Genomic DNA, 11230 nt, shown 5'->3' with positions numbered 1-11230 from the left:
TTGGAATTTTTGTAGGACTGTTCTGAGTTGTTTTTCTAGCTGACTCTTTGTGGGGGCGGCTATTAATACGTCGTCGAAGTAGGGCACGACCCCTTTAATGCCCTGCAACAACCTTTCCATCAGACTTTGGAAAATGCCTGGTGCTACACTTACTCCAAACTGGAGTCTGTTACACTTGAACGCGCCTCTGTGCGTGACTATGGTTTGGGCTTCGGCGGTTTCCGCATCAACTGGCAGCTGTTGATAAGCTTGGGCCAGGTGAAGCTTTGCGAAGATTTTGCCACCCCCAAGTGAGTGAAGGAGATGTTGGACCACGGGTACCGGATAGGTGCTCTGCTGTAACGCGTGGTTTAGGGTGGCCTTATAGTCCCCACAGATTCTCAGGGATCCATCAGGTTTTATGGGAGTTACGATTGGGGTCTCCCAATGGGCGTGATCAATGGGTTCTAACATGCCTTGAGCAATTAGTTTGTCCAGTTGCTCATCAATTTTTGGTTTGAGAGCAAAAGGGACACGGCATGGTTTTAAACGAATGGGCACGATGTCAGGGTGGAGATTAAAAGAAATTGGGGACCCCTTGTACTTGCCTAGTTTTTCGCTGAAAACTTCTTGGAAGTCTTGGGTGAGGGCTGCTTCCCAATCTTCGTCTACAGTCTGATTGATGCCTGCCATTTCGATTCCTAATGGCGCGAACCACTGCAAACCCAGTAGGCTGGGTCGGTCTCTGTCAACGATGGTGAGAGGTAGTATTGCGGTGTGGTTCTTGAAGGATACCTGGAAATGACTGGAACCAGCGACCGGAATCCGGTTGCCCTGGTAGTCTTTTAATATAAGTCTCTGAGTGCTGAGGTCCTGGCGGCGGATGCTGGGGATCAGCTGCTTCAGGGTTTTCCAGGATACCATGGATAGGGAAGACCCGGAGCCCACTTCCATGATGCATGGTCGATTTTCAATGTTGACCTCTACACGGATTTTTCTAGTGTCTAAGGATGAGGCGTGGCCGATGGTGATAGTTTGATGTGCTTCTTCTCGTCGGGGTGTGCCGGTAAACTTCCAGGTTCTGTTGTACTGGCTCCACTAGTTGTTTGGGCGGTCTCGATTAGCGGCGGGGTTCCCATCTGATTGTCGGAGGTTGTTTTCCTTCCGTTTGGGACTGGCCCCTCTTTTATTCCGGCATACCTTAGCAATATGCCCTCTTTTATCACAGAACCGACAGATGGCGTCTAGGAATCTGCACTCAGATCGTGGGTGGTTTCCACCACATCCGGCACATTGGAAGTTCGATTTGCGACTCCGCTGGTCTCGTTGTTCGCGCTCTGACCGGAGTCTGTGAACTTCTTCTTCATCACTATCTGATGAGGACTCGATGTCTTCATGGTGGGTGGCTGATGTGTATTTCTCTGATGGCATAGCTGTATCGTTGGTGGGTTGTCGGTTGGCCCCATAGGCCCGGCGCATCCGAGCTGCTGATTTGAGGGTGGCTTCGGCTGCGGTGGCGTCAGTTATTGAGTCTGCGAGGGAGATGTCTCCTTTGGCCATGATTTTGCTTTGGACCGTGGGGTCTCTTAGTCCCAGGACAACTCAATCCCTCATGGCTTCTTCTAGATTAGCGAAGCCACACAACCCACCTAAATTCCTTAGGTCAGCTACAAAATCCCCGATGCTCTCACCTTCGCATTGGTCCCTCTGATAAAATTCGTGCCTGCGGATGAGAGTCAGTACTGCCGGTGCATAGTGATTGCGAAGGATGGGAGCAAGGGTATCCCAGTCCATCGATTTAACTTCAGCCGGTTTTGCCAGTGCTTTGGCCATATTAAAAATGGCAGGTCCACAATGCGTCAGGAAAACTGCTCATTTTTTGCTGGGCGTGGCGTCCTTCAGATTGTTGGACTCTAGGAACATCTGACACCTGTCCATGTATGAGTCCCAATCTTCGCTGGCTGGATCGAACAGGGCGGGTGGTATAGCACTGCTGGCCATTCTGCCGATGTCTGCGCGCCGTCAGCCACGTGCTCTCATTGATCGTTGGTGGTGCTCATTCAACTCTGCTGTCTCCGGATCCCATCCTCGTCACCAGTGTTGTGTCTGGAAGGATGGGTCCAAGAATGGAGACAGGCTCAGAAAGTAACTACAGCTCTTTATTAGTGACTTCAGATCTGAGCGAAATGCCCTAGCCGCAGCAGCCCCTTTTATAGAGCTGGCTGCGGCTATACGGCCAATGACAGAGGTTTGAGCTTGCCGCGCTTGTTTAGTCCAATCGCGGCAGCCCGTTTACCAGCCAATGGGATCAGTCCGGAGTGACCAATCACGAACTGCTGTTAGTGGACCAATCCGCTTTGCAGGCTTTCAAGCCTGCTAGTCCTGAACAGATCTAGTCCACAAGTTGTCACTTTCCTGCTTCTTAATGAGCTCTTATCCCAAAATTAATATTGCTAGAAAAGATGGGAAATGAAATTTCACTTCAGGCACAAGCAATTTTAAAGTCGGCTGCAATTAAGATCAATATATAGGATTATGACATAGAATAAAATTCCAAATACTCTTAACCTTGGGCAGAGATCAAGGGTGCCGATTGTCATTAGAAGAGAGGCAACACTAGAGTTAAATGGCATTAACTTAGAAGTGGCACCAAAGTCCATAGCTCTGAATGACTTTCCCCAGCAATCTCTGGAGACAAGAGGCCATGTTGAAGGACAGCAGAAGTCAATTTCCTGAGTGTTGAACTGTCTTCCCCAGCATCACTTTCTGGACTTGCCCTGACAGGAAGGAAGGACCACAACCACAACAGAACAATGATCCCAGGGGTGTATCTGTAATTTTTACTAACATGTTTTATTCCAGCCTCTCCTCTGCAAATGGAGCCCAGAAAAAGTTCAGGATCCCAAGAGGAGAAGTTGCTTCTTGCTGTAATTATGACCTTTGAGACCTGTGATGCTATATCTCCAGTTTTTGACTTTGATGTAGGCATTAGACTGAAGCCACATGCAAAGGATCTTCTATCAGAAAAGAATAAATTCCTTGGGTGAAGCTCTCTGGGACCAAGTTTTGGGACAGGTACAGGCTCTGCTCTTGATTGCACCTTTCTCTCCTTTGCAGATGAAACTGAGTGATTCTCTATTTAGATCAGGAAAACCACTGGCACTTCTCAGAGTCTTTTTATTTTTCCAACTTTTCCTGTTGTTTGTGTTAGAAACAGGAAGTGGGTTGATTAATGCCACGAATGATGGACTTTCTGCCTCTGCTTCTGCTGCTGCTGGTGTCCCCATCAGTCTGTGGGAAGCTGAGAAGGAAATGCCCATTCAGTTTGGAGCACCAGGATGAGAACAATCCATGGAGCTTTTACAGGCCTGGAGACCATCTCATTGGTGTAGTCACAACTGAAAAATATTTGTCGCCTATAATGTTGCCTTTCAACCGCCCTCCTTCTGTACCTTCTCGGTAAGTCATGCAGGGTGATAGAGTTGCATTCCCTCCATGTGCAATTCTAACACTCTCCTTTTCTTCTTATTTCACTTATTTTTGTACCTCAGGACCTGTCTAATTTCCTGAATGATTTTTATTTCCATGGCTTCCCTCTTTTGCTTTATTTTGCTTTATTCCTGTCAAGCAAGAGACCCTATACCATTTCTGACAGATGGCAGTCCAATCTCTTCTTGAAGGTCTCAAGCGATGGCGCTCCCACGACTTCCTGAGGGAACTTCTGTTCTATTGATTGATTGTTCTCACTGTCAGAAAGTTTCTCCTTATTTCCAGGTTGAATCTCTCCTTGATCAGTTTCCATCCATTATTCCTTGCCTGGCCTACAGGCGCTTTAGAAAATAGCTTGACCCCTTTCTCTCTGTGGCAGCCCCTCAAATATTGGAAGACCTCTATCATGTCTCCCCTGGTCCTTCTCTTTACTAGACCAGCCAAGCCCAGTTCCTGTAATGGTTCTTCATATGTTTTAGTCTTCAGTCCCCTAATCATCCCAGTTGCTCTTCTCTGTACTTTTTCTAGAGTCTCAACATCTTTTTTGTAATCTGGTGAACAAAACTGGATTATTTTTAAAAAATATATTTTTAAAAAATATTTTTTAAAATTATTTTTACAATAGGGAGAATTCTGATTTAAAAACTACCCGACAATTCATTTTTGCCATTCAAATGGTCAGCAAGAATTCCCAGCTCCTGCACAATCTCACACTTGGTTACAACATCCATGACAACTCTTTGAGCACTTTACGCACTTCAGATGTCTTGCTGGACATTCTCTCCACTGGAGAAGCCAATGTCCCCAACTATGGCTGTGGGAGGAAGGAGAACCTCCTGGCTCTGATTGCTCAAACTTCCAGGGACATCTCCATCCAGATGTCAACATTAGGAGGCACCTACAAAGTCCCACAGGTTTGTGTGTGTTTTCTCTATCTAAGGTGAGTGGGGTGATGGGGATAAACAACAGATCCAATATCTTCATAGAATTCAAGAGCTGTTTTTCAGAATATTAGGGAACATAACAACTATGTCTTAGCCTATTATCTCCATCTTCAATTTCACCATTAAAGGCCTGAAGAGCCATAAGATCTCTGTAGAGGATATGCTACTGAATATTCAACTGTTGAAAAACTATCCAGGTTTTGAGGTCCTCCATTAGCGTATTCATTTTCACATATCAATAATATCTGCCTTATCCAATTGGAATCAAGTTGGCAATAGTCCTGTCTATGTATAAAAATATTCAGACCAAGAAGAGTATCTTTGGGATGGATAAAAGGAGTTGAGCTCCTGCCCTCATAGATAATTGTTAATTTACACAATTTCTGCATTGTATAAATTCAGGGTATATAATTATTGGGTTAAAATTAAAGTGATGAAACAGACATAGTCCCAAAAGAGACAACATTTCAATTAAACACTTATTGGATTGTACAACTGTCAATTTGTGTTAGCAGTTGTGGTCTCTTAGTCTCTTGTACATCTAGAGAAGAAGCTGAAAAATTGCTTCACAAAGAATTTGGGATATAGAAGCTGAGAAAGAGGTTTTAGTACTCAAAAATAGCATATAATACAGCCCTATATCTTAGATCCAGACATTTTATCTAACATCTGTTAATTTGAATCTAATTGTTGAAATTGTATGGGTGACACAGAAATTTACATTGCATTTTTATTGTTTTTTTTTGTTTAATATGATTTTGCGTTCCATTTTTATAGACAATCTTGTTAATATTCTGTCTTAAATATTTTAAACAGTGACTAAGGAACAAACTATTCTTATATATTCATCAAAACAAAATTGGGTTTGTCAATAAGTAATATTTTGGAGTTGATCTGGACCACATTATAACACAGGATTCTTCATTATTTTTTCAGATCACTCTTGGAATTCCTTCAGAGGCTCTGAGTGATAAAAGGAGATTCCCATTTTTCCACCAGATGCTCCCCAAAGAAGGATTCCAATACCCAGCAATTGTCCAGCTGCTCCTCCATTTCAGATGGACCCTGATTGGCCTCTTTGCTTCAGACACAGAGAATGGAGATAGTTTCATGAGGACTTTTCCTCCGATGCTTGTCAGGAATGGAATTTGTGTGGTTATATCACAACGACTCACAGCAACTGGACAAACAGCACCCCTCAGGGAGACCCTCTCTAAGTGGAGACAAGTCAACGTCTTTGTCCACTTCATAGAATTTATTTCCATCTGGAACAGAATTATTCCTTTCCATGAAGCACTTATGCATTTGCCAGGACCCATTGAAGGGAAAGTCTGGATCCTCACAAATTTTGTAGCGTATACAATAAAGAAGCACATACCTCTCAAATACATCCATAGTATTTCAAATTTTGGTTATCTGTCAAAAAAAAGGCCAATGGATGCTGCCTTTGAACCCTATTTCTTTGTGGAAGATCCGTTTCAAGATCATTATTTTCGCTGTTCCCTTTCCAAGCATGTCTTTTCTGTCAAAGGCCACAGAAGATGCACCCAGAAAGCCCCACTGGAGACCCAGGAGAAAAGGAACAGGAAACGGATCATAAATGACCGTCATCGCTACAGTATCATTCAGACTTTGGCCCAGGCCATGAATGCCGCTTATTCCTCCAGATCGAGGAGGGGAAGGAAGAAGGGAGAAAAGCGGTTAGGGGCTCCGAGGCTGCATCCGTGGCAGGTATGGGGGTCCCGATAGGGATCCATTAATCTGAGATCCTTTGGAGAAGGAACCCAAAGGAGAAGGAGGGGAACATCTCAACCTTCTTGTGCTACAAATGGTTAACCGATTTGCACCATCTAATTGCTCCTGTCTGACGCTCCGGAATAACAGGGAGCAGATCTGAAGTTTCTGTCTAGCCTCTGTTGGAATTAATCTCCTTCTGGGTTCAGTTCCAAGTGAGGAAGAAAGACGCTGGAAACATGGTGACTGCTTGGAAGATGGTTTAATGGTGTTCAGGAGCACATGCCTTGGTTGAGGAAAGAAGGGCTGACATGCTGAGAGTGCAACTGTTTGATGCCCTCTGTTGGGATTTGAATTGGAGCTTGTATTCTGATCGGTTGTCAGGCTCCCATGGGGCCATGCAGGGGCAACTGTAGGCTGTCTTGAGTCCCAGGCTTGGTTGAGCCTCGCTGGATGATGGTGATGTCTTTGGGCAATTCCTATATAGCTTCACCTGAAGTAGATCTTTGTTATGTAAAATAAACTGGCCTAGGCCAGAGTAATGGTCCATTAGCAAAGGTGGGAGGGGGCCTGAGTTTCAGGCTCTCTGAGTTTCTACTTTTCTTTTTAGAGAAATAGATTCTCCCTTTTTAGTATATCCTAAAATATTTCATTTTCCTAGGGGAGGGGAGGGTTTTAACTACTCCCAACACCCCTTTCAGTCATTGGAAGAGTGTTGAATCCTCCCTTGTCCAACTGAGAGATTTTGTAAGTTGGAGAAGCTGCTCTCATAATCTCCTCCTTGTCTTCTCTCAAGACTCAGTTTCAGGTTGCAGTCAAGTACGATTTTGAGATTGTTTTCTTAAACATGCATTTATTTACACATAACTCAAGATGGCAAATGTCTCCAACACAGCTTCCTCCTTCATCCAGTGCACTTTTAGTACAGTCAGAGACCAGCATTACAATAAATAATAATAACAATGGAGAAAAATAAAAATAAATGACAGTCAATGGGCAGTTAGAGTCTGCCTAATGCTGAGTCATGTGCGAATATGTGGCAACATAAATGTCCTAAATAAATAAATACATCATTTTGCATTACAGCAGAACAGAATTTGGCCCCATTCAGAGAAACTCCTTCCTACTGATCTGATAACTGCACTTGCACGTAAAAGAGTTCCGTATTTCCCAGATATTTTATTAGGAAAGGCGTCACAAAGTGAATCCCTGAGTCCTGATAGGAGATGCCGCATAGCAGGCTGTGAACTCACTGGTGGGATTCAAATTTTTTTACTACTGGTTCTGTGGGCATGGCTTGAATTTGTGGGCATGGCTTGGTGGTCATGTGACCAGATGGGTGGGACTTTGTGGCCACGTGACTGAGTGGGCTTGGCCAGGGGTCCATGTGACTGGCAAACCAAATACAATTGGTCCTCACTTAATGGCCGGATACTTAGCAAGTGTTCTAATTTATGACTGATCTCCCCAGAGCTACTTGTCCTGTTTTGGGAGTTTTGACAACCATAAACACAAACACACAAACACACATGCACACACACTCACTCACACACACACAGAGAGAGCTTTCTAACCCTGCTATTCTTTGATTCTGTAAGGATCTCCTGCTGGAGCAGGGGATTGGACTAGATTTTCTCCGAGATTCGTTGCATGCCAGCCCTAGATTGTTGTGTTGCTTCAAAGAGTCTTCTGAAGCCAGGATTTGTGTCCTTCCTTCCTCTCCTTTTTTTCTCTCTCTCTCCCTCCCTCCTTCCATGTATCTATCCGTCCATCCATATATCTCATTCACTTTCTCCATTCTCCCTCTCTTTCTTTCTCTCTTTCTCTCCCTCTTTCTTTCTTGGTCTTTCTTCTTTCTTTCTTGCCCCCCTCCTCTCTCTCTTCTTCTCTCTCTTCTTCTCTCTCTCTCACACACACACAGAGTGGGGAAGAGAGAGGGATAGATAGGGACCCAGCCTCTTCGCTATCCCCCACCGTCCCCTTACCTTCTCAGGCCAGGCGAGGGAGGGGAGGGTGAGGGGCAGACCAGCCGCTTCAGGCAAGGTGAAGAGGTGTCGACCAAGCACGGGAGTGTAGAAGCCGGGGAATGGCGGCTCTCGGCTCAGGTGGCCTGAGGGGCTCCTGCAGGCATATCGTGACAAGAGGGGCGAGAAGCCCCGGGACAACTGTGCACCCACCTGCTGGCTGGCCAGGCTGGGCTGGGCTGGAAGAGGCGCATCCGCTGGGAGAAGGAAGAAAACGTAATCTGCGAGGGCGGGCAGGCAGACAGATGTCCCAGCGCTGCTCCACTTGCGCACTGCATCAGTAGCACATGCACGGCTGCACACACAGTGCATATGTGCAACAGCCCTGGGACATCTGCCCGATCTGCACCACAGCCACCACGTGGTAGGGAAAGCTGGGAGAGCGACTGGGACAAGCGGGCGACCCGGTTCGGGGGTGTGGCCAACCAGGGGTGACCACCAGTTCAACTGAGCCGGTGAGAGCTGGTTGAATACCACCTCTGCGTGAGCTGCAGTTCAAGTGGCCCCTTGTCCTCAGGGGCCCAGTCTCAGCTCAGGCGCTCTTTCTTTGTATCGGCCCCCTGAAACGGCTCTGGGAACTCCGTTGCAGCTCTCGGAGGTTAATTCCCTTTGGACTCTTCGCAGGGTTATTTGATATAAATATCTTGTTGCTCTAAAGGCTGCTCAAATAAACATTCTTGGGAAGAGCAGCCCCATCTTGTTGGATTTCCAGATCTTTGAGACCTTGTTTGAGTTCACTAAGTGCACTAACTCATCCCCCATCCTTAAAAGCCCTTCTCTGCAGAAGCCACGGGGGCTGAGTACCAATGAGTAGTTGTGTGTTCATTTTCTCCACAACAAAAACCTTGTGAGTTGAGTTGGGCTGAGAGACTGGCCCCAAATCTCCCAGCCTGCTTCATGACCAAAGAGGATCTTGAACTCACAGCCTCTTGCTTTCTACTTCGGGGGCTTAACCAGTAGACCAAACTGGGTCCCTTACATACTTATCAAGTTTGGCACAATCCTTCATCCAGTGCATCATTAATGTTCTTATATGAGGTACTATAATTTATCAAATGCTAAAATCCAGATAGTTTTCTACTGCTTTTTAGTCATACAGTTGTTTCTAGGAGGAAATCATAAATATTTTTCTGGAAAGTTGGTAATGTTTAAATAACATAAACGTATATTTGCCTGAGAATTGTTATAAATCTTGTATAATAGCGATTTATCAACCCTATTATATTAATGACAACATAGAAAAATTGATGACCTAACGACAAAATGTTGTATCTTTCCACTTTCATGACAAAGATTTAAAAAACGAAAGATTATTTGAGTACCATTTTTAAATCAGTTTTTAGTCCACTTAATTATCATACCATCCACCCCTCACTTAACTGGGTTTCTGATCACATCACAAAATTGTTTATTACTCTTTCTTGAGATCAAGTTATATCAGCAGTATTTCCATAATGTATTTAAGAAATGAAATAATATGTGAGGATGACTTGCATAGAGCACATAAGTTATATCCCCCCCTTTCCCACAACCCATTTAGAAAGGGCCGTGATAGGAGGGAATGACTTTTGGGGGGTGGAGGAGAGATTCTGCCTGGGGTAGAAGCAGATAAGAGGAGGACACCTACAGCTGCATAAAAAAAGGGTCAGTGGGAGATTTGTACTTTCTGGCTCCCCAAATCCTGTCAGTGCAGGATTACAGCAAAGTGGACCTAGCTCAGGTTTCCTGTCTGGGCCTCCTGGGAGAGGATCACCCTGACAATTTTCTTCTTCAGAAATCCGTGTTTCTGATAACCAACCTGTTGCTTTCAGGGAGTTCATAAATCTCCTTTTTTCTGTTGTTCAACTATATTTTGTCAAAATCTATATTGTCAAAATATGATCGACAAATTTTTGTGAACTTTTTCCCTTCACTTGTAAGATAGTGGTAACACCCATTTTCCTAATGAAGCATGTCTGTAAATTAGACAACTACAAGAGAAAGGTTAAATATTGAAAAAGCGTCTGGGATAATAAACAAAGTTTTCTGCTTTTAAAATTGCTGCATGTTCCCATTCTAGTTCCATCCTTTCCTGGAGAAGATTGAGTTTGTCAATATTTCACACATTGAACTCTACATGGACCCAAATGGAGAGGTAGCAGCAGATCTGCTCATTTGGGGCTTCTTGGTTCTTCCCAGGGATGATCCCAGCGAAGTGCACCTGGCGTATTTTGTAAGACAGAGACTTTATATCAACCAAGATGTTCTTTCACGGCTAAGGTTGCTCAACAAGGTAGGAGAAAGTTTGGTGTCTTCTCTCCATTTTTCAAAAAGCCTGAGGTCCCATTTCAAGAGGGCTGATGCTATTCCCCAAAGGTGGTTGACCTTCACCGAGAATTGGGCAGTAGAAACCGGATTTTTTCCCTTAGGCTGCTTGGGAGGCATCGGTATTGTTCCATTTTGTGGACCCCATACAATTAAGGGTCTCCATCAAACGGGTGAGAAACCCTCAAAGGCTGGGGAATGTGTCGCTAGTAGCTTCTGGTTGTTTGCTCCTTGTGCCCAGAAGAGCAACGAAGGCAGCAATTCTGCAGACCGGGGCCTGAATCCAGGATTGGACCATATCGGATGGGATTGAATCGTGAGTGGACGGAGGTCCTTTTGGCTCCATTGGAGGAAAGAAGCTTCCTCTCGTCCTGCTTGGGGAAAAGTGTCCCCTGAAGGGGCAGCTCCATAATCTGGGAGGCTCTTTTTTTTAAAAAAAAAAAAACAAGTTTTATTAATTTTTAAAACACACAAATTATCATTATTCATTACATGTTTAAACCTTTTTCCATTGTAAATTTAACAAGTCAGATAAATTATGATTCTGTTTTAAACCATTTCCATATAATATACCAAAACCTCTTATTCAATTTCTCTTTACTTCTCTTTACTCTTATTCAATATCATTATTATTATTTCATCTGATTCTTTCTGACTTAGTTACCATTATTCTCATTCTATATTTCTACAAGTTTTTACCAATTCTCCCCCCAAAAAAGACATATACACACAACACACAAAACATAAAAAAAATCT

At 44.3% G+C, this 11230-nt stretch overlaps 1 protein-coding gene across 1 annotated transcript; it reads left to right on the top strand.

Annotated features, from left to right (window-relative positions):
* The first annotated feature begins 3816 nt into the window (after positions 1-3816).
* Positions 3817-10787, top strand: LOC148128610 (vomeronasal type-2 receptor 26-like). Its single transcript, XM_087948731.1, has 4 exons — positions 3817-4382; positions 5349-6143; positions 10230-10442; positions 10716-10787. Exons 1-4 carry the CDS (start codon positions 4143-4145, stop codon positions 10785-10787), a joined length of 1320 nt encoding a protein of 439 aa, XP_087804857.1. The 5' UTR covers positions 3817-4142.
* The last annotated feature ends 443 nt before the right edge of the window (positions 10788-11230 follow it).

Source organism: Notechis scutatus, unplaced genomic scaffold, assembly GCF_049901735.1.
Source record: "Notechis scutatus isolate UNSWTSFEM ecotype Mainland unplaced genomic scaffold, rNotScu1.2 NSCUSCF104, whole genome shotgun sequence".
NCBI classification, from domain to species: domain Eukaryota; kingdom Metazoa; phylum Chordata; class Lepidosauria; order Squamata; family Elapidae; genus Notechis; species Notechis scutatus.
This window is presented reverse-complemented; position numbering and strand designations above follow the sequence as displayed.

Coding starts and splice junctions, on each gene's coding strand:
- LOC148128610 (XM_087948731.1), top strand. CDS start 4,143: ATGGTCAGCAAGAATTCCCAGCTCCTGCACAATCTCACACTTGGTTAC. Junction 6,144..10,229: donor CGAGGCTGCATCCGTGGCAG/GTATGGGGGTCC, acceptor TTCCCATTCTAG/TTCCATCCTTTCCTGGAGAA. Junction 10,443..10,715: donor GGCTAAGGTTGCTCAACAAG/GTAGGAGAAAGT, acceptor CCTTGTGCCCAG/AAGAGCAACGAAGGCAGCAA.